At 40.1% G+C, this 22599-nt stretch overlaps 1 protein-coding gene across 4 annotated transcripts in view; it reads right to left on the reverse strand.

Moving 5' to 3' along the window:
- PDE7B (phosphodiesterase 7B) overlaps positions 1 to 22599 on the reverse strand; it is a 230061-nt gene that overhangs the window by 5060 nt on the left and 202402 nt on the right. For all 4 annotated transcript variants that reach the window (XM_071806514.1, XM_065833861.2, XM_071806513.1 and 1 more), the window contains 9 exons: positions 20498 to 20649; positions 19183 to 19246; positions 17485 to 17580; positions 15681 to 15781; positions 14103 to 14234; positions 7768 to 7859; positions 6608 to 6752; positions 4532 to 4628; positions 391 to 471 (listed from right to left, as the gene is read on the reverse strand). In XM_071806514.1, coding sequence (XP_071662615.1) covers positions 391 to 471; positions 4532 to 4628; positions 6608 to 6752; positions 7768 to 7859; positions 14103 to 14234; positions 15681 to 15781; positions 17485 to 17580; positions 19183 to 19246; positions 20498 to 20649 — 960 coding nt within the window. The remainder of the gene's footprint in view (positions 1 to 390; positions 472 to 4531; positions 4629 to 6607; positions 6753 to 7767; positions 7860 to 14102; positions 14235 to 15680; positions 15782 to 17484; positions 17581 to 19182; positions 19247 to 20497; positions 20650 to 22599) is intronic.

A 22599-nucleotide genomic window follows, 5' to 3' on the forward strand; every position in this document is an offset into this window, starting at 1 on the left:
ACTAGTATACATGACAAGATGTGGCTCTGTCTGTATGCCTAACAGTAAAACCTGTAAGAGACAGCATCCTTCTCTGATGAGATTTCAGACTAGAAAGTAACTGGTGTGTAATCACATGTGTTAGCTGCAATTTTTCTCCACAGATACGAAAATGACCCCTTTTTTCTCTATGCAATGACTCCTTTGTCTTTCTATTGAATGTATGGCTTGGATGGTTTTCTTTTTGAACATTTAAATTTAGAATGTGAATGGTGACTCTTACGGTCCCTACCATTCTTACTATTAAAACAACTAGAATGGCAGAGGCGGGGGGGGGGAGGAAAAGTTTCTCTTTGCGTTTGTGCCATACTGGGATAAACATGGTGAGAACAGAATGAAACTTATACTTACCAATCTGTATGCTTGGTATTGTATCCTTCTGTTGATTACAAAGGGGGCTTATTTCCAGTTCAAATTTTTGTTCCAGGTCACCTGAAAAAAAAAATTTAAAAAAAATAAAATAAAAAAAGAAAAAAAAAATTTGCTGCCACTTAATTCTTCTCTCCATACCTATGCCAGACCCTTACAGTGACTGCAGCTATGTGGATGTGAGCAGTTGGACTCTTGCACCAATGACGACCATGTTAAATGTCTAAATACCTTCATTTTTTGAACTCTTTCTTTCAGGTATCAGGGACACTGATATACAAAGAAAAATCCAAGGAAAGGTGACTTTGGAATGTATATTAAATCTGAGCACTTCCATGTTCTGAGGACCTTAATTTTTAAAATAGCTTCTCTCACATGAAAGACTTTTAAGACATTCTAGTTCATCTACTCACTGTTCAAATGTTTTCCATGAGAAAACTGCAGAATATACATTTTAGCAGAAATGGATCATCTATCTCCATTAGCACTGTAGTGTGAGTTGCTCTTGTCTGCTTGTGGAAATTGCTGTTAAAGGGCAGTGTGATGGAACCTGGCAAGTTGGTAGATGTGTCTGCACTAAAAAACTAACAAAGGCCAGGGCGTGGGCTTGGGCAACACAGGTTCATGTGTCAAGAACTATGGAGTTCAAGTTGTAAATGTGGAAAAAGGCGGAAATTAAGTTTGTCTTCTCATTGTGGTGTAGCTGGGTATTAGGGCTATGCCGGTGCTTCTGCGCTGAAGTTAAATCACTAACTTCCTGAGTGGTCTGGGAAGTCCCCAGAATCATCTGCACAGGAAAGACAAGACAGCAGACAGACTTGAAACAAAGAGATTGACCAAACTCCTGGTCATCACAGCACCATATTTCAGTAAGTGGAACAAGAGGTCTGCAGGTGCAAATCTGGCATGGCCCTGAAGGCTCCTACAGGCATTTCCTGCTGTGACTGGCCCTGGCATCTGTTTCAAATTGTTGAAGAACAGCCTGAGTGGAGGATCTGCTCACTCCAGATGCCACCTCAGACTGATCCTGCTGCAGAATTGACTAAATTTGGCATCAAGATGATGCTTACGAACAGTCAGTGGAAACAATTGATGCAGAAATGGTCATGCAAGACAGTCTTCTGTACACAGGTAAGACAGTTAGGAGATGGTTTTATGTAGTTGAAGAACATCAAAAGCAATGATCATGCATATGTTGGAGTTGTCACAGAGGGCCACAGGCCAGCTGGATATAAGAATTCAGCAGAAAACCAGGTCAGGAAGTCTCATCCAGACAGCAGCGCCCTGTCCTGCTGGAGAGATTGCGTGTCCCCGTGCAATCAGTGTGACGGTGGTGGTTTTCTTTTTGTTTTGTTTGTTTTTTAAACAAAACCATTCTGTGAGTGCAATGCATTCATCCTTGTGATTTTTCTCCTTCTCCGAGGCACTGCCAGGGTACAGTCTTGGTCACTACATGAGGTGCAGGCCCTTTCCTGTCTATGGTACTGGAGGGAAGGGAGACAAGCTGTGTGCACGCCAAGCTGCACACTTGCCCTCAGGCAATAAAACTTCATACATTTGATTTGCTAATAAGGATGCAGTGAGGGGCGGTTAAAAGAAACATTCCCATAAGAAAGACTGACCTGCTAGATCAGAGAAAATGTTGTATTCAAACCAAAAAGAAACATTTTGCTTTAAATCCTCTGCTTTTGTTTAAAAGCTTTTTTTTCCCCTGCTAATAGACAGTTTTGACTTAAATGCTACTGTGTCACTCAGGCTCTGTAGCCCTATATAAAATACTCTGTGCATTTTTAAGCTTTGCTTTTCTTCTATCTGCAGCTTGCAATTGCTTCTTAAATGCAAGTGAGGGGAATATTTTCAGTTTTAATTAGATATTAGAAAATACCAGGGAATTATTTCTAGCTTCACAAACAACCAAAGGGAACAATTCAGCAAAGCTGAGACAAAATAACAGTTTACTATGTGTTCAAATGTGTGATTTGTCTATTCTCTTCTTCCCCTCTATCCCTTCATAAAATCTTTGATCAAAAAACGAATGTCTGTCTCCAGTGATGTCCTCTCTACAGGTATCCCTAATGGAAAATGGTTGACCTTCCTGGCTTGAAATGTATCAGCACGTTCCTAATCTTTGACAAGTCATCTAAATCACAAAAAATAAGATTTTCCTTTGCACAGTATGAACTTAAATGATGGTCAATTTTCATGTTTCAAGTTGTTATAAAAGTAACTGCATGAATTAGTTGCTGAGAACCCACATGCTGGGGAAAACCTTCTAAGCAATTCTAAAATGTCTCCAGAGAAACTGATCATTAATGTCGCTTAAACATTAGCTATTTTCTTGAAACTCATTTCTTGCCAGTTCCAGTTTCATGTAAACAAATCAAGTTGTATTATTTACCCTGTATTCCTATTTGACTTTTAAAACGCACATCTGAGAACAAGTTGAAGTTTTTTCTAGGAAAGCTTCGTGTTAGGAGCTGCAGGTACGCCCTGAAATGTACCTGAGTTGTATATTTTATTTGCTAATAAATGTAGTGTAGTTGCACCAGGTGACTGGAAGATCTGAGTTTATTAAAATTGCATTAGAAACACGTGGTACAAACCTTCTTAAACATTGTATGCGGTACAGGAGGAATATTAAAATAATATCAGAATTAGTGCCATGTTTATTGGCCTCATGTATAGTAAAAAAATTAAAGCATAAAAGCTATGGTTTTCAAATGCTAACCTTAGTAACGAAAAATACGTTCATGCCTCAGAACCATATGCAAGGAAGTAGAGAGGTCTGTAATAACATTCTTAAGTGGTATCTAAATACATGGCAGCTAATATCATTTTTTCTGTCAGTCACTTACCAGGACTATACAGCCATCGGTGACAGTCAGACCAGTGTCTGTATATTCTCCCACATGAAATCCTCTTTTCCTCCCTGTTATGCTTCTAACTGGTCTCATACGCTCCAGTATCCCCTTTCAGAAGTATGTTTTAGATGTTATATTAATAATTCTTGAGTCTTGGGGAAAAACCTTATAAGAGCTGAGAGCACTGTCTTTCACAGCATAGTCCCTCAATACACTAAAGGCGAGGTATCACTCAATTGAGGCCCCATCATCATGTGTTGAATACTGATTCTGCCTTGACTATACATCTAACCTAAACCTGCATCTGACAAGTTGGTTATGTTGCTTCAAAACCATCAAAAACATTTCACCAGCCTAAGCTGACAGTGGGTGGGAATTAACCTGCTGACATATTTGTCCTCATTTGTTAATGCTATGGACTAACTGTACTAGGTACCAGCTCGAATGTGGCTTAATTTTGTAGTGCAGAATTTTAAATGGATTGAGAGCTTCATTGTGTGCTCTTCCAGTGTTTATACTACTTGCCTTCGGCTCTTGGGATGCTCCGAACAAAGAATGTAGCAGTGATTAAACTCTGCTGCACCCTGTGTTGTAGCACAGCACGACCTTGCCTATGCAGATAGAGCCAAATGGTGTAATTACTGTGTTTAAAAAAACCCTGCCTGACTGCACTCTCTGCAGGGGTTTGAAAACATTTGCAATAAGTCCTAAGCTGAGCTTTGGATTGCCTACTTTGGCCCTTTCAACAGCATTAGAAGAGCTTGGCGTGCTGAGAACTGCATTTGAACCCTTTCTCTGCATTTGTAGGCAGAAGAATGTGTCATATTTGGGAAACAGCGAGGGTAAGACTCCCATCAGAGTTGTTGTGGGAGTGTGAAAAGTGAGATAAAACACAGTGGAGGGTGGTAGGATTTTGGTGCAGTGAAGAGCTGGCACTGTTCCAGCTCAGAATTGCTAATGGTGACTGGAGGGTTCTCATAGAAGAATCCAGCCGTGGGCTCTCCAGTCTAATTCAAGCGCTGAGGCACAGCAGAACCCTCCCTCCTGCCAGATGCTGCTACAGGAGCAGCGAGGGCAAAAAAAACCACTTGCCGCTCTTCTATCCCTTCCTTTTCAAATGAGGCAGAGCATCTCTTCAACAGCTTGTTTTTGAGGGACATTTCAAGGCAAAGTGTGCAGGCTGAACGCTACCTCTGTCTCACTACACAAAAAGCCTGGAAAGCCAAGGTGAAAGGGGACAGGCTGCGCATGTTGGGACTGACCTTGTCGGTAAAACTCCTCGCAGACCCGCTCACTCCACTGTTTGCTCAGGTCCCAGAGCCGGCAAGGGTTGCAAATGTCAGCACACTTGAGTGCAATCTGAAGAAGAAAAGCAGCAGTGAGAAAAGAAATTACTGTCTAGCAGTGCTTCTTCAGCAATGAATCTGCAGGCCTCACCAGCAATGTTGGGATGGGTGAAGATCACGTTTTAGAGAGCCAGCCTCACCCAAATATGCCTTTTGAGGAAAGAACATTCATTTAAGCTGCAAACAAAACTTTCATTCAGCCCTCCGCGTTACCGTAGTGAGAACAAGAGGAGGGCCAAATTCCAAGGCTGCAAAGTCTTTTGGATACTCCTTGCAAGCAATAAGCCAACAAAAGCCTCAGGCTGGCTCCTGCTGACTGCCTGGCTCAGCATCCATGGCTGATGACAAGGAAGAGCCAAACTGGTGTAGGACTATTTGGGCATAATTTCTCTGTTGTCTCAGTGAGTGACCTCGCATCTCACTTCAGCTACACTTCATCTTAATGTCTGCAGATTTCTGTTTACAAAGCTAAGCACAGGGCTCTCTACATTGCCCTGGCTTGGTTTCACTTAGTTAACTAGTACTTTTAAGTGTTTTGCAGGGGAATGAGTACAGGAGGGCAAGAGGTTTTTAAAATCAAGTCACTGCTTCAGAAAAGTAAATGATGTAGTGGCCTATCTGCCTTACTGCCTTGGAACAAGGTATCATGTGCCTCGTTTCTTCGCAGACTGAACAGAGTCAGTTAGCCTGACACGGGTCAGAAATCATTCTGGCACCCGGGAGGAAAACAGAAATATTTCCTGTATAAAGTCAGACTGATGAACTGGAGGAGGGAAGTCTCCAAGTCACTTTTCTCTCTGGATTAAATTGATTAGTCTTAATGTTACTGTCTATTACAAGGACTTTTCAAACATTCTTTAACTTACCAAGATTTCTTGATTTTTTTTCTCTTCTTCCACAGCTAATCCACCAGGTAAGTAAATCTCACTATGTCTGTGCCCTAGCTCCTATCTTTAAGAAACCACATAATAAACTTTTTGCCATAGTTGAAATCTGTAATTCCTGTGCTTTTGGCATTTGCACAACTTTCTTGCCTGATCTGTCCAGAAATGTGATAAACCCATTACCCTGCCCTGCATGGTCCATGCAGGAATCTGACAGAAGACTGTGTTTGATGGAGGGCAGCCGCACAGGTTACTACATTTCTCATGCTATTGGAGGGGGAAGAATTAACAGAACAGCACTTCTTTCCTTGCAACTTCCACCTTTCCCATAACCTCGACAAAGTGATAACATGAAGATGTTTGTTTTATTAATGATTACAATTACTTAAACTCCGTTATGTATTTAAGAGCAAAACAGATGTCATTTCTCCAGAGAAGCATGTATATATTGAGCTACGTTAATCACAATAAAGCTTTAATAGGTAGAGGTTTATTCTGAAGAGCCTGTTAACGACTGCAGCTTAGGTGGAAGAACCAGTTTGAATCTATTTGGCTTTAAAATAAAGCACGGTTTCTTCCTCAGCTGGGCAGATCCAACAAAGAAGCACCTGCTGCCATGGCAACAGCTGTCTCCACAGAGGCAGTTTCTGAACATCCATCACAGGAATGGGACTCGGGCACCCAATGTCAGGCTGTCTTGGAAAGAACACTGACAAGGGCACTATCCCGCATGGTGCGGGAAATAACACGGGTGAAGTGACATTTGCCAGAAGAGAAAATGTAATTGAAGCATCACCTGGCAAGACAAGCAGTGGTCTGGAAATAAAATAATTAATAGCTTATCTTCATTTCTCAGCATTTGAGACTTGCCTGTATCTGTTGCATTCACAGCTTTTTAACTCAAGGAAATTACATAAGGAAATACTGGAGGCACCTTATGCTTGCCTGACATGCCAGGCGGCTGAAGGGAAGTGTTTATGGTGATAGGTAAGGAGGCGCTGATGTCCAGACACGCTATCATATGCTATTCTAACATATGCTAGGAAATACTGTGACTTTTTGAAAAATGAATAAAAACCAGACATGGAAAAATATTTTTTCGAGTTACCTGAAGCATAAAATGTCTGTCTTGTGCATCCTCCAGCCTCAAATCCTGATTGTCAAGGTGAGATTTCAGACGGATCAGAAACTCATTCTGTCTGTTGATGTCTGTTGCCAAGATCAGGGAGCCCAACTGCTGCTCTATGTCTTGTCTGCAATTAAGGAAAATAAACCCCTTCAATCATGGAACTGTAGAACATTAATAGCTCAAAACAACCTGCTACAGATCATAGCTAGCACAAAGCTTCCTCTGGCTTTATGGATCCAGTCTGGTCTGTTTGGTCAGTCTCTGCTGGGGTTTGCAGGGTACAACTGTTCTACCTGCCTAAATGGGTTCAGGAGGAACAGAAAATGTAGAAGAAAAATGCTTGTTGGCATAGATGCTCTGAAAGCTTCTGAAAAGTGCTAGAAAGGTAAAAAACTCCCAAAACAACAGCACTGATGCATCTAGAAAAATGCTCACATCTTACTTCAGCTGCTCTGAGCTGGGTGCTGAATTGAACAACTTTAAAGTTGCATTTGAAGTTGTAAAGGACTGAAGTTATTTGAAGCTTAGTACTTCCAGGTAACTTGCTTATATTCTTTATAAGGTCACCTGTAACTAAAACTTAGTATTGCAGACTGTTCATTTGCTCAACCTCTACTCCTTGATGGAAGTAAGACTGCACAAAACCATCAGGTAAAAAGGCAGCATCAACTTTGCCAAGGTGCTCCTGTTGCTGGTTTTTTTTTTCTTTACCCAAAAAGACAGTGAAGACTAAACCACACCTTCTCAGTCAGGTGTGGAAGACTCAAGCATTCGCCATGCTACTCCACCAACTCCTTCATTTTTCTGTTTCATGCTTTTTAATCACTAAATCTGTCCATATTTGGTTGGTGCTATGTAAAATGAAAAATGCCAGCAATGGATCCGAAAAGGTCCATTCCTGCTGGGACTCCCAATGATCCTGGTGCTGACAGCGGCCATTCCTGTGCTGCAGAAGTAGCAAAGTCTTAGAAAATACTTCCGCTGTGTAACTTTGTCTGGTCATTTCATACAGGCACCAAGAGAGGGCAGGAAGGTCAGCCTACTCTGAAGCCTGGGCCTCTTTCTCAGCATCATTTTATGAGGAGTGAAGGAACCCATGGCCTAGTTTGAGCAATGCATTTCCTCCAGCAGACACTTACGTCACCTCCTTGGGCAGATGGGCGAGGAGCCGTGACTCTCGAAGCATGCCTATCGTAGATCGCCAGTGATGATTTTCTAGCACTGAAACATTCTAGGGAGAAATAAAAGGAATAAATTCAAGGATTAGGCAGGCATCCAGTGTACAGATACAGATTTGCCATATTAAATGATGCTTAGAGCTGGCTGGAAGTGCTGCAAAATGAGCTTGAAATGTGTGCTTTCTAGCCACCTTTTGGATCTGAGGAATTGGGTCTGGATTTCTAGAGTTAAGGACCTTGTGCTTCTAAGTTTCCCAGCTAAGGTCAGCCCTAGAGTCCTGTTGTTCTACAGTTTGAGTCCTGCTGTGAACAGAGGAGCTAATCTCATCTGAGTGGGAGGTAGCTTGCATTCTAACAGATTTATTAACAAATGAATTAAAGCTTGAGTGCAAAATCATATTTTTACCTCCTACTGATCTCAGATTGACTTCTCAGCTTCTACAGTTTAAATGCAGAGCTGACAAGAAAAAGAAAACTAAACTGCCAAATTTCCATTGGAGTTGGGGAACTGGAAGCTGCCTGCAGCTGCTTGGTGAAAGCGAAGGAGTATCAGTGTCACGGAGCATCTGCAGGCTTCAGCAACTTAGTCTGCAAAAAATTTTGAGTCCTTTTGGTTTGTTTGCTTTCAACTAAGTGGAAGCAAAGTTAGGTCAGAAAAAATTTCTGGGAAACAGCAATCCAGCTTTATAGGTTGTCTGTGAACTCCAACAAATTGCGTACCTTGTGTCCAGTGACTTCATAATACTATCTTAACACACAATGCATTTGCCCATCATCACTCTTTTAGTTCACAGACTACTTTCTACCACTGAACAACTCAGAAATCTCACTTGTTCGGAAACCTCCAACACAGTTCTTGTAGTTCACAAAAGCCTCTGCTTGCTGCAGAGAAGCAGCCCAGCAGAGCAGCCCTCCAGAGAATGGCACAGTCCTCAGTTATCCACAACAACGTGCACAATCTGAATGAGACAACTGTCACGTAGCCATAGGGACACTCCGAGCTCGGAGTTCTTGCATTTGACCCCTGTTTTGGGCAGTTTATAGCTTTTGCCATAAATGAGCATTGGATTAAAAAAAGCCCCAAACGCAATTAAGCAGCAGAGCAGAGCAAGGACTCTACCCCATTGCTGCCAACTGAGAAACTAGAGTCAGAGTCCCTCCCCCCGGCTACTGTTGACCTTTGGCTCCCTCTGCACAGCCCCACAGCTCAAGGTGCAGCTGCAACAGTGCTGCCTTTCCTGCTGGATGTCAGGCACACTTCTCCAAAAGGGGCTGAACAGTATTTTCTCCGTAAGGCTTCCTTATCCTCCTTTGTAATCCTGTCATATCTAATGAACGGAAACACTAAACATTGCCAGTAACCAAAATCCAATTTGCATTTTGATCATCTTGTCAGTATTTTTCTTGAAATTTTGTGCTGAAAGTAAGTGCAAAGGTGGGAGTGCAAATTTGATTGATTTCCCGTTACAGTATCTTCTGCAGTATGTTCTGTTGCTTTTGAATTCACACAATTGCTGATAATTGTGTGAATTGCTGTTGTTGTTTTTTGTTGTGTTTTTTTTTTTTTCCCCCTCCCTTTTCCCTTCCCTCTAATAGAAATCACTGATACTTGGAGAAAAAACAAACCAAACCAAAACCAACCTCAAAACTTTCCAACTGTGCAAAGACTAAGTCCTTTTTCTTGGAAGAGTTGACAGACTTAGAACTCAGGATCAGCTATGCAATCTCAAAAGTACTTGAGACAGCAATTCTCTTCATGAGCCAACTTAAATACCCCCCTTCTCCTTTTGCCTAAATACCTCAGGATGGACTTTTGCAGCTCTGCACTCTGACCAAGAAAAATAAGGGAATGTAATAGGACATAGTTTTTTTTTTTCCCTTTTTTCACCTCCTTCATCTCAGATCTGAATCCTGGTCCCAATAGCCACCCCAAGTCCACAGGCTGCCATCTTCCTATCCTAAGGTAAATTACACAAATCCTGCCTGACTGTCACCTTTGGCTTTTGGCAATGCTCACACCCATTTAAGACGGTGCCTGTGTGCACAGTCCCTGCAGCCCTGCTCTGTTCTTAGGGACATAGTTTAGAGGTGGACTTGGAAGTGCTAGGTTAATGGTTGGACTTGATCTTAAAGGTCTTTTCCAAACAAAATGATTCTGTGACTGCACTCTTGAAACATCCTGACCGAGGAGATCCCCCCCGGAGCACTCCGTGCCCCCACATCCCTTCTGGCATGGCAGCATTACTTGCTGGGATGAGCTGCTTCAGCAGCACCTTCTTCAACCGGGGAATTACACTCCATGGCTGCAGTTGCTCTTTGGCCACAGTGAAGGCCAGACAGAACAGGGCTGAGCGTGTAGGTATCCACGAACTTTCTTGCATCCAACTAATAGTTACTCAAAGGAAAAAACAAACTCAGGTATCGATCCCAGAGTAATTCCACTTCCGTAAGTTTCTGCTCTTTGCCTGCTGCTATAAGGAGAACTTAAACCAAAGCTGCTGCACGGTCTGGTTTCCCATACCCAGAGTACACGGAGGAGGGAAAAGGTCAGGTTAACAAGCGACAAGTGAGCATGAGGTCATATGACTTGCCTGTTAAATTCAAGCAGCCAGAACCCCTGAAGCTGCTGCCAACAATTAGTAGAGTAAGCTATTCCACTTCGGAACACTCTACTCCCTTATTAAGACTAATTGCCACGAGCTATCTGATTGCCTGGACTGGTGGGGAAGAGTCCATGTGCTGGCTTGCAGGCTGGGCTTCTCAGCTCTGATATCCAGACTGCTTCCTATAACTTTTATTTTTTAAACCTGCGTAGCACAGGTTTGTTTTAAAGGCTGCATGCTGGGAGGCCTCCGTCAAATCTACTGCCTAAAATTAGCGGATTGCTCTGACACAGACTCCAGCTCTGTGAGGAAATAAAAGTATTTTTTTGCTTAGACTATCAGAAAATCTCCAATCTGGGACTTCCCCTGAGCCACTTAAACCACTCACTTGACATATGCATTTGGACAAAAATAAAAACTTGAAGAGAGGAAGACTTGCTATTGATTAGGTGCAGAGAAAACTTCAATTTTAATTTAGTATAGAAGGCGATCTAAATTTCTTTCAACCTGGTAGTCTACTTTTAGTCATCAAGCAGTTGGTTTAACTACACAATATTAAATACCTGAAAATAATACTTTAATTAGAAAGTGTGCACAGTAGAGCTGCCCAAAACATATTTTTCTAATTCTACTTTATATACATCTATATTAAAGTTGGAAAGTATTCTTTCATAGGTTTTTGAAACTTGTGCTATAGATGTTATATGTGATCATTCCAGACTTCTAAACTGTTACCCTTCGTTTAAGAGCCAGACAAAGACAGATCTCAAGTCTCTATTACTGAAGTTATAAAATAACATTTTATTTATATCAACGCTATTTGTTTTCTTAGGAAATTCAGAATTCATTCTCAGTAAAATCCAGTTTCTTTTTTTTTTTTTTAAAAAAAAAGGCATTATGACTTTTTCTGGTGTTAGTTTTGATGTGGTCTTTTGGATAACTACAAGTTAAGATTGTACCAATCTGAGCAACCTTGAAACATACGGCGCTTTCAGTCAAAAGAAGCAGAAATAAAGTTGGATAAGTCAAATGTGTCAACCAGAATTTGAGTTAATTGTGACTTTTAAGACTACAGAGACCTAATGATTATCTAGCAAGAATGAAACTTTTGTTTTTACTTTTACTGGCCAATGGAAGTTAGAAGCGAAGTCTGCATCATCCCACAAGGAATGCTGTTGTGCTCCTCCTCACAGGAGACTAAGTGACTGTCAAGTCCCTACTGTCACCTTGTCCTTGTAATGCCAGAGACTGGAATGAGGCACTTTTACTTTTGGAGAAGATTATGGTGCCTCAAGTGTAGTAGACTCTTGCGGAAATTACACTATACATTAAAAAAAATTCTTTGCATCATAAAATATGGATTTAATTTGAAAATAAATATCAAAAGTTCTGAACTCCTTGGTGATGACATTTGATCTTCCTGAAACATGATTCTCCTCATATATGCCCTTCTGAAGCTGTCAAACACTTTCCATCTCCGTCAAATACTGAATGACCTTGTTTGGAAAACGCTTTCTTTCCAGATAATTCATATGTAAAGTTCTAATTTCAATTTCCAAACAATCAAGAGCAAAGAGATGACATAAACAGATAACCCTTAGTCTCAGTTACGTCTGTCTCAGTGACAGCTGACTGCCAGCTATGTTAAAAGTTACTTGCATTTGATAATTTTTCTGATAAGGCCCAACAGTTCTGTGGCTCTGCTACTGAAAAACCAAAAACCCCAGAACTTTTTCGTTTCAGTTTCCAGCGCTAAACTTGAGAAAAATATTTTATTTTTTTAAAGACTACTTACTGAATCTAAATTTTTGACTAAAATGTTTTCAGCAAAACGTTTTTCCAGCATTGTTATTTTTATTGGCATTCATGTACTGTATACTACTAAAATCTTTGAAAACAATCTGGGATCAATTTCAGATAAAATAATGTAAGTCAAACTTGCCAGTGAATGTCTCTAAACAAGACACTTAAAAATCACATTTGCTGTTGAAAGATTGCATTTTCTGTATTGCCACTGCCTTTTCTAACCAACATTTGAAAGTATATTCAAGCCCAGTTATATGAGCAGAAAACCACCTCTATGAGATACTAATATTTTATTTTAGCTAGATTTCTTTCAGATTAGCCTGAATTTTCAAACTAATGATATATTACTGTTTCCCACTATTAATTTGAGAAGGAGTTGTTTATACCTTTTCACAGGACCAGGGTTTTTGTGGAATGACTCTACCCACTCCACTTCAAAGGATCCTTACCATAACCTCCCTTAAGTCCGCTGGCTTTTCTCCATCCCCACTCAGTTGGCCTGACATTTAGAAAAGACTGGAGCAAAAAGCACCAGACATGTATGAGTATGACTTAATAAGCTGCATCAGCTTGTGATGAGGCCACTCACAAAGTTCCAAGTGTCTGAGCATCACTGTGCCCCATCCCCGTATCTCAGGGCAGGACAGCGGCACCCTTACACAATCCACTTCTTGCGGGAAAAACCCAAATGTTGCTTGAGTAAGGGAAAACAAGAGAGAATCTCTTTTCAAGCAGTAAGCACATCACTGCAAGTCCTCCATTTGCTAAGTATGTGTAGGAAGGTACATAGCTATCAGTGAGTCTTCAGTCAGATTAATTTTTAATTTGGGATATTCTGTGTCTGACACCTTCCTACAAAAGCTGAAGTTGACTCTCCCAAAGGCTAGAAATCAATACCATCTCCATTTACTAGCCGTGAGTTATGGTTAGTGCAACCAAAATGATTTACGGCATTGCTCTGGTGTGTATGTCTAAGTATAATGTAAAGAATAGAGAAGCGCATACATAATAGTGTATACAAGCATGCAAAAATTATACACGTGGAAGAGTTGTAGATAAAATCCAGAGCTACAGTGAGTGGGACAGACCAAAACCACAAATACATTCAAAAAAGACCACAAAAATCAGGGCAGGATGGGCTCATTGATCGTTACTGAACAAGAGGGTTTGCAATTTTGTTTCAGAAAGTCTTCTATAATGCTACTGCTTGCCAGAGATGGGAGGATGTGCACCAGGTGAAGGACAACTCTATACTTATCCCAAGCTTATGTTTCACTCTGCGATCTTTTACTGGCTGCTCTTAGAAACAGGATACTGGTCTAGACACCCTATGGCGTGACCTACAGTGGCTGTTTTTAAGTTATTTCTTTATATCTCTAAGCACATTTGTGTAAATATCTACAACTTTTTCTTTGTTTTCCTCTATTTTATGGTTTGTTTTTTTTTTTAATTGCAGTATTCATTAAGTATTTAATTTTACTAGAGCCACATGAAGCAAAAGTTTATTTTAATGCAATGTCAATTTAGAACATGCCTGCTGCTTACTTGCTCACTGAAGGAAGATGAAGTACAAACTGTCTCGCTGTGATTTTAAATCTCCTACCCAGAGTTCCTTACCCCAGATGATCTACAGCAGAAATAACCCAGACGATTATTTTGGCTTAAATGTCCTCAACAAAATCTGACATTTTCACTGTCTTTCTTGTGTATCAGCTTTACTGTAAGAAGAGACACCCAGTGAGCAGCTTAGCTGAAACTGTCCAGACTCTAAAGTGCAGGTTAATTTGATCAATATCCCCCCATCACCAGATTTTGGCACTAAAGTTCACTGCAAATTGCTCTCCTTGACACCATTTTACATATTATCAACTTGATGAGCAGTTTTACCTGGTACAGGCTGGCAAGGTGGTGTTTAGTTTTGATCAGAAAGGGCTGGTTGACCCCTGGGTGATCCACATCATGAGCCGCAGCAGCTAGCAGTCCAAGCATGACGTCCGACGGGGTGAGGAAGTTGGCAAGCTAAATCACACATGTTAATCACAACAAGAACAGGAACAGTAAGCACTTTTTTTAATTTTGGCAAATAAAAAAAACCAGCTGACATCACAGCACCAATCAGTTTTGTAGGCATTGCTACACAAACACCAAATACAAAATAAATTTGTGAGCAACATTTTTAAGATGACTATTGAACAAACATCTATAAAGATATCACACTATATACTCATATTTTATTATAGTTTGTATTTCTTCTCTCTTTATCACTCATGACAATATAAGGATTGTTGTTCTAAATGTGCTTGAGCTTACTCTAAAATATTCAGCTTAAAAAAGCAAATAAGTGTACTAGCAGGTTGGCATACATGAGAAGAGTTCTGCCTCACACAATATTTAGTAATATCAGCAATATATCAGGATTCATTTTTCTAGCACAGCACTGTGCTGTAAAATGCAGTTTATGAAATTTTGAAATTTCAAACTTGGTTGTTAGATATCTCCCTTCAAATATAGGTATTTTATTAGGGAACATAAATTACTTTTCTTACTTCAAACATGCAAATTTGAAAACCTGCCCAGATTATTTTCTTCTATACAGCTTATCAGAAATAAATTTTGTTATCATTGGGAAAAAAAAAAAAAACCAACAACTGAAAGTCTTTGCGTTTTCTGTTTCTGAAAGTGAGGTAGTTATTACCAGCCTGATAGTCTGTACAGGTCTACAAGCTGAAAGAAGCATCCTGAGATGAGAAATGAAGAGCAGTATGGTACAGATTCAGATGCTGGCTGTCCTCTGCACTTCAGGAGGTGGAAATACAGGAAAGCCGGGGCCTGCTCCTGTCCTCACTCACCATTACTATATTCTGGTCTAAGAATATGCTAATTCCAGCAGAACTGCCTTTTTGTTTAAGCCAGGCCAGGAAAGATTAGTTATATTCTTATGCTGTGGCTCAGTATTATAGGATGACAGTGCCTTCCAGCAACCCATACAGCAACATCTCACTCTCTGATTGCAAGGGATGGCTGCAGCGCTCAAGGAGCTGCCCCTCACTCATGCAGGGGAAATCTTTGCAACAGACCCAGTCGATGGGACCATTTCCCCCTTTACTGGTGTTGCAGTGCCCAGTTTGGTCTTCTGAAGTATTAATGAGAGGGACTTATGCCCTGAAGGGACGGAGGCACAGGCATGCACTGCCTTCTCCTGGCTTCGCCGAGAGGACTGCAGCTGTTGGCAGATGGCTGGTACACATGGTCACGGTAACACTTGCCAATGCTCACAGGACAGCACTTTGATGTGTCACCCGTGTGCTGAGAGAGCTTGTGTGAAGTGTCTGTACTTGATTCTGCCACTGCCTTGTTGTTGACTTCAAGTACGCTATCATTTTCTGCTACCTATTTTTTTTTTTTTTTCAAACCTGAGAAAAAAGATGATCTGAAGGAAACATCAATGTGAAGGGTTGTCATTACCTTGGGCTCCCTCAGATAGCAGTGCATAGCTTGTGTGACATCAGCAGCGTGGACAGCATTGTGGTATGGGTTTTGGCTATGGTAGTCTTCTTGAACCATAACTGGGAACCAAAACAGAAAACAAAGATCCTTTTGTCTCTGAATGCCATGGCCACAAGTGGGAGCTGGATTTAAAATACAATTTGAGGTTTTACAGTCAGCTACCTAAGGAGTTTCTTCAAATACCTGTAGCTTACTTAGACTGGTACTCTTATTGGGATACCTTTAGAGAAAAAAATGCATGAAAGGATTTGTGAGTCCCAAAGGGATATACTGGGTCTAGTTCATAAATCAACCCTTTCTTGCCTTAGTGAAGGCTCTCATTCAGAAGTAAAATAAATAAGGAAAAGAGGCAAATTTATCCGCAACAGAGTATAATTATTTACGCTGCTGTCATAGGGGAGTAATATGTCATTAAGGCAGTACCACCTATTTTGCAGTAGCAGGGGGTGAGGCCCTGATATCCTGGCATCATTTGTTATTTGAGTGACTAGCAATGGTCAAAGACATCCATAAGTCCTCCAGACAGAGAATCAGAAGATAAAGCATTGAGATACTCAAGAGCAAAAATCTTCTGTGATAATTTTAGTCGCGTCTATGTGTCCATTTTAAAATACCAGTCCCCCTTCTTTTAGTGTGCGGTACTGGAACTGGTCCAGCTGGAAGACTGAGCAACAACCTTTTAATGCTCAGTTTTCACTTGCACACAAAACCATTGAGGTGTGTGCTTCACACTCATCTGCTCCTTGCAGCAGTGCCTGCACTGTTAGGTGGGCTCAGGGCAACACCATGCGAACACTGGAAGCTGCACATGATCTTGCCCAAAGCACTCTCCTAGACGTTATCAAATTAATCAAACAGAAAAGTAACGGGAAAAACACTCACGCCACTCGTCTCCAGCATGGGTAACACCAAAGAAAGCCCCAGCCTTCAGGTTGTTTCCAGCTCCACTAGTGTTTGACGTTACAGTGGGTAATCCTTAAACACTGAATACCATGAGCTCTAATTATCTGAGGGTCCACTTCGTGGCAGCCACAGGAGTCAGAAATGGCAGGGAGATTTCATCTCTCTTCACACCAGAGGAATGCTTTCCAAAAGCGCGAATTATGCAGTCTTAAAGAAGAGACCCTGACTCTGAAACTCCATCTGACAGCCTAACAAACCAGCATTCAGCTGCACTCAAAACATGATGCAAAAAGTAATTGATTTTGGCCAATTTCTTCTTTTGGTTCACTGACAGCATGGGGCTAATATTCCTGCTGGCAGTAACAGCAGCAGGGGCTTTCATCAACACTATTCAGTGCAGACAGCTTGATATAATTTGTTAAATTTTGCACATAAGCTTGTAACTGCCCTGGGTCTCAGCGGTCTATTAGTCACTAAAATAATGACGCTGTACCACAACTGTATTGTGTACGAATAGGTTCTGCAATGTCTGTCTGTCTGTCTGTGTGGACCTATTTGGGCTGCCACATCTCTGCATGGCACACTTTTTATTTTTTTTCTTTAAATCACCAGTGCAATTGTGATACTGGGATGTTTCAGCCCGATGAGGAGCCTTCTGAAGTCCCTCCATTGGCTTAACAGGTATTGAATCGAGTACCTAAGTGCCTGTACATTGTGTGCTAATACGTATCACAGAAATGGTTTACTGAAATATTTGCAACAACATCACGATTTTACACAGGTACGCAGACCAAGCCACTGCCTTTTTTGGTGCTCTACTTAAGCTGTATTTAAAGATGGCTTTGAGGTGAGCACTTACCTAAAAACCTGTGTAACGTAACCATATCTAACTGGAAATGGTGAATAAGTCCATGCACGTTGAAGAGGTGACAAAGCAGTGTTACAAGACTGTTTCCTAAAAGCAGAAAGGAACAACTCTTAGATTCCACAATATGTATAGTTAGAAACCAAACAAGGCTAAAAATCTGGTAGTTTCCTAGCTATTAGTCAGCTCCTACCATATGAGCTTAGGTGGTACTCGTATACTCAGAAGTAGCTTATATAAATTACTCCCATATACAGTCAAGACTTGATGGTATGCCATTCTTGTGTCCAGATGCGACAAAGTCATATTCGCTATGTCAACATGACCTAAAGGGCAAATTGACATGGATTCAACTGGAAATATCTTGATACGTTTATTTGAGAATCACTTCATCTTCATAATCCATGTCTACCTTCAGAAATGATAGGAGAATGGCTTTTCTGCCATTTCAGCTTGCTATAGTGTACTAATTAATTAATTATTGAGAAATCAACAGTTTGTAATTAAATTTTTTATCTTGCACATGGCTGTATAAACATGTAATTAACCCATACACCTAGCTCAGCTACAATTGCATCTCACAACGATGACAGAGTCAGGAAAAGAAGAATTGCAGCATTTACAGTTTCAACTCCACTTAATGTGAATTCGATACTGGCAACACTGGCAAAATTGAGCCTACCTAGTATTATAAGATCAAATATACATACACACAGTGATTTAATAAGTTTGCACTGCGTAATTCATCAGTGATGTTCCCAGAAAAGTAGAAAAAAAACCAAACCCAAAACGAACCAACCCATACAACCTACAAACAATGTCTGAAGGGAGACTTTTCTGATCTAATGTAATTCAGGAAAGAAAATGAATATATGTACAGAGAGGACATGGAAACTTATTTGTCCTTGGCTACAGAGCAAGGGTGCAGAAAGGTAATTTAGAAGAATTACGCTTTTGCTCCCCTTGCCATTTGCAGTCCTTTCCACTCTTCGCTGCCAGTCATTCAGCTGAATTAACCTCTAAACCAACCTTTTTCTACACCTTCTGCCCCAGCCAAACCTAATTAGATTGGAGGTGAGGAATGAGGAATTTCTTATTCCTAAAAGCAACACAGAAAGGATAAAGCTGCGATCATGACCCTCCTCAGCAGTTCAGATCAAGAGGTACTGCCTAGACACTGGCATGTGTGTGGTGTTACAGACAAAAAGTTTCACAGATTTTTACTATCTTAATGACTTGTCCTTTTTTTTTACTGCTGAACAGAAACAAGGGTATCTTTGCTTAAAAAAACTCCTCATCTTGACAGAAATTGACTCATTACGGAAGTCTGGATTTAGTGACCTATGGATCTAATAAGGAATGTTTAAAGTACCTTGGAATTTCCCAGATAAAAGAAATTGAAACACCTCAGTGAAACTAATAAGTACATCACAATAAAAAAGCAAAAGGTGACCATGACAAATGTATGAGATCAGATTAATAAAAAAACACGACTCAACATTGTATAGTTGGGAACATTCTGTGGAAAGACTGGAAATGTTCAAGGATATGATTCTAAGAGGAGTTAATTGTGTCCCATTTATATTCTGTAATCTTAACTGGAAAAGTTTAGCAATAAATTAATTAGGGATTTTTAGGTTAGTCATATATGAGACATCATTAAAAAAAACCCCTTTCTGTTTAATTACTTACCATTTGTCAAGCGGTCAAACAAGAATATGTCAAAATCCCACATTCCCACCTTAGATAGCATATGCTAGAAAGAAACAAATATAGAAAGGCAAATGACTGGTATGGCAAACTGTACAACAGATGTAAATTATTATTCCACATTAACCAATCATGGGATCGGTTGCTGCAGCTTTAAAGTTTTGTTTGGGAAAGCAATAGAGAGGTCTTTGAAGTACCAGACATCAGGAACCAAGTTTAGCTATACTGAATAAAATATCACTTGCACTTTTAACTGATAAGATTTTAACCTTGGCATTAAAAATACCTTCAAATGGAACTCAAAACATGGAATAGCATAAAACAACACATTACGAAATTATTCCCTTTTACTGCACAAGTTTTTTGATTGTTCTTTCATGTCCCCAAATCAATTCAGTCCAAATTCCCTTAGGTTTTTATTACAATAAAGCACAGTCATAGTTCTCACGGTGAATATGGATTACAGTTTGCTAAACAAACCAATACAGAGGAATAGCTTATAAACTTAGATACAGTGCTTCCGTGAAGGCCGCTCAGCCATGTGGAAGAATCCATCCTCACCTCCATACACAGTGTTTTTACATCAGTCCAGCCAAGAGACCGAGCCTGGACTAACTGTTTGACCTACAATGGCACATGTGCGAAAGAAATCTGTGTTCACTTTTAGTCTCTATTCAAACAAGTTCTGGATTCTTATTTACTTTCTAACACCTAGCACAAAATCTTCTCTTGCAGAGAGTAAAAAGGGCATATAATCCAAACACCAGTAGTTGTGCAAGTTCTGGTAGAAAATATAATTCAAAGCAAGTATAAGAGATGTAAAATAAGAGAATTATATTTTTATTTTCATGAGGTTCCTCGCAGTGAATGCTCCCTGTTTCCCAGCCTTTGCCATTACGGAGAGCTATTGTGGATTGCCTAAGAGCTGCTCCATAGCAGCTGAGAGACAGCTGTCTTTTTTCAAGCGGATGAAGTAAATCCTGTATCGAGGCTGCATTTAGTTAAATCAGTAGCTCAGCCAGGGATCCTTCATCCTTTAATAAATCCAGATTATAATTTCAGTGACAGAATCTAAAAAATGATGAATAGATTTAGACATTTTTGTTTTGCTTTGAGACTAAGCCTTTAAAGCTATAACCATAAAAGAGGAATGGGCAGTCTGTCTGCTGTGAGGCGGGCAAGTAACGTGGGTCATATAAGCCATGCAGCCATCCACTCCTTTATCTGAACACTCAAAGAAAACTGACACTCTCTGAAACATCATTAAAAGAAATGGAGATCTGGAGACACATCTTACCCTTGCTTGCCCAAGGTAGTCCTCATCCAGTAGGTACAGAGAGGCTTGTGGTACAATTCCACGCAGCAACCGGGACGCATGGAAATATCTCTGGAAACTTAACAGTCTCTTCACCTTTTTCTTGGTGCCAATTTCCCCTGAGAGTGTAGTATCTGTGAAAAGCAATCAGTACAGAAACCATGAAACCCAAGATGAAGGATGACAGTCTCAATTATTTCATAAGAGAAAGAGCAAAAGCTTTAAAATAGTGATACAAAAATCCTAAAGCTCATGTTTCCTGCCAGTCCCCATGAACGAGCGGTAGCCAAATCCCTATACTTCAGGATAATATATTTGTTTATTTCAGAAAGGAAATATGTTCCAGTAATCACAGCACTAACACAGGACTTGGGAGATCTGAGTTCAGTACACTGCCTGCCACAGGCTTTAATGTGATCCAGGCTAAGCCACTAGGTGGGTGATATATCACCTAACTGTCTATAGGGAGCCTAAATTATGAGGGTTAGGTATGGGAAAGCTGCTCTTCCTCTTCTATGTCCCTGTTCTCTGCTTATACAACTGAAAATAGCATTACCTTGCTTCCTCACAGGGGTGTCACTGGAATATATTAAAACTCCATGGCACTAGCACAAAAGGTGATGTTGGATATAAAACCAAAAGTGACACCAAGAGAGACCTCAAAATACAGTTTGAAAGCAGAACGTATGACTCACTTTTGTAAAATATGAGAAAGGAGAAAAAGAAGTAACGATAGGTTAATAATCCTATTGTATTGTATACCGTCATTCCTGTATAGTAAGGCAAATTAGAAACGAAGAAAATACTTCAGTTGTACTATTAGGAAAGCAAGTATATTCAGTCAATGCACGCATTTCTGGTTACAGAACAGGATATGTTCTTTTCACTCAGTACCAGGATAATTCTAATTCCCTAATGCCATATTAGAAGATTTTCATATAGGTCTAAAGGTGACACAAAAGCCTAGGCAGCTTTTATACAGCAATTAAATCAGTAATTAAGTAATTAAATTAGATTATTGTTAGTAAGAATAATATGCAGGTTTCTTAAAACTGAAAATGACTTAGTTAATTTCATCTGAACTTTTAATAGAACCTCATGTACAGTTGTGATGTTTTCATTTTGCAGTCCGGTGCAATTTATGGAAAAAGGGAGGGCGGAAATTGGACAGTTGTCATAAGGCAGTAAGACTGAACACAGTTTTCTCTGTAAAAGGAACCTTGTATGAAACTGAAAATTAAGTACTTCTTCTAGAGAACAGTTATTAGACAAGAAACTGCAGAACAATTCACTGGATTTCAGGTTTAAATAAAAGGAAAAATGTCCATGGACTGAAGATGAATCTCTCTATTCTGCTATTTCTTTTTACGCAAAATTCTGAATGTTTGCTTTGCTGTGAAATTAAAATATGACTTTGTATACTGTTTTTACGAGTCATTATGTTTTTTTTGGATCATAGATTGTTCAGTATTTGATTTCTCCAACAGCAGATGTGTAAGCACCTTCTGCACCAAGCTTCTTCCTTAAGTAATCCAACAGCTATTGAGGGACACAAAGTCAGTAACAACAACAACTGTACTTATATAGAGAGTATCAATAACTAACATATTTTCTTACACCTGTAAGTCTCAAGCTTCTCGTGGGCAGTTCAAAGACTCCACTGAGTTTTATTAAAAGTACAAAATAATTTTATTGCAACTTGACAAGCCATGTGTTTTCAAGAACGCAAACAGTAACAATGTCATTACTGTACCAGCCTGAAGGTTAAGTTTTCATTTATGATGTGCCAGCACCTGCTGTAATTCTCTCACACATTTTAAAAGCTGGAACAATTTCATGGTCTGTCGAAAGAGTGACTAACGTAGGTGCTAACAGTTACCCAGTGACAGCGACATGTAGAGGAACTGGTAGACTTGTTTTCACATTTATTTTAATTTATTTAGTGCTGCTAAGAAGTGGCTGGCATTCAGGTTAATTCCTGGATAACAAAACATTCCTAAAATGAACTCACTTTTTAAACTCGTGTCAACTTTTTCTTGACTTCCCAACTTTCCTAATTCCAGCTTTGCCCCCAAACTGTCATT

This window comes from Patagioenas fasciata, chromosome 3, assembly GCF_037038585.1.
Source record: "Patagioenas fasciata isolate bPatFas1 chromosome 3, bPatFas1.hap1, whole genome shotgun sequence".
NCBI lineage: Eukaryota > Metazoa > Chordata > Aves > Columbiformes > Columbidae > Patagioenas > Patagioenas fasciata.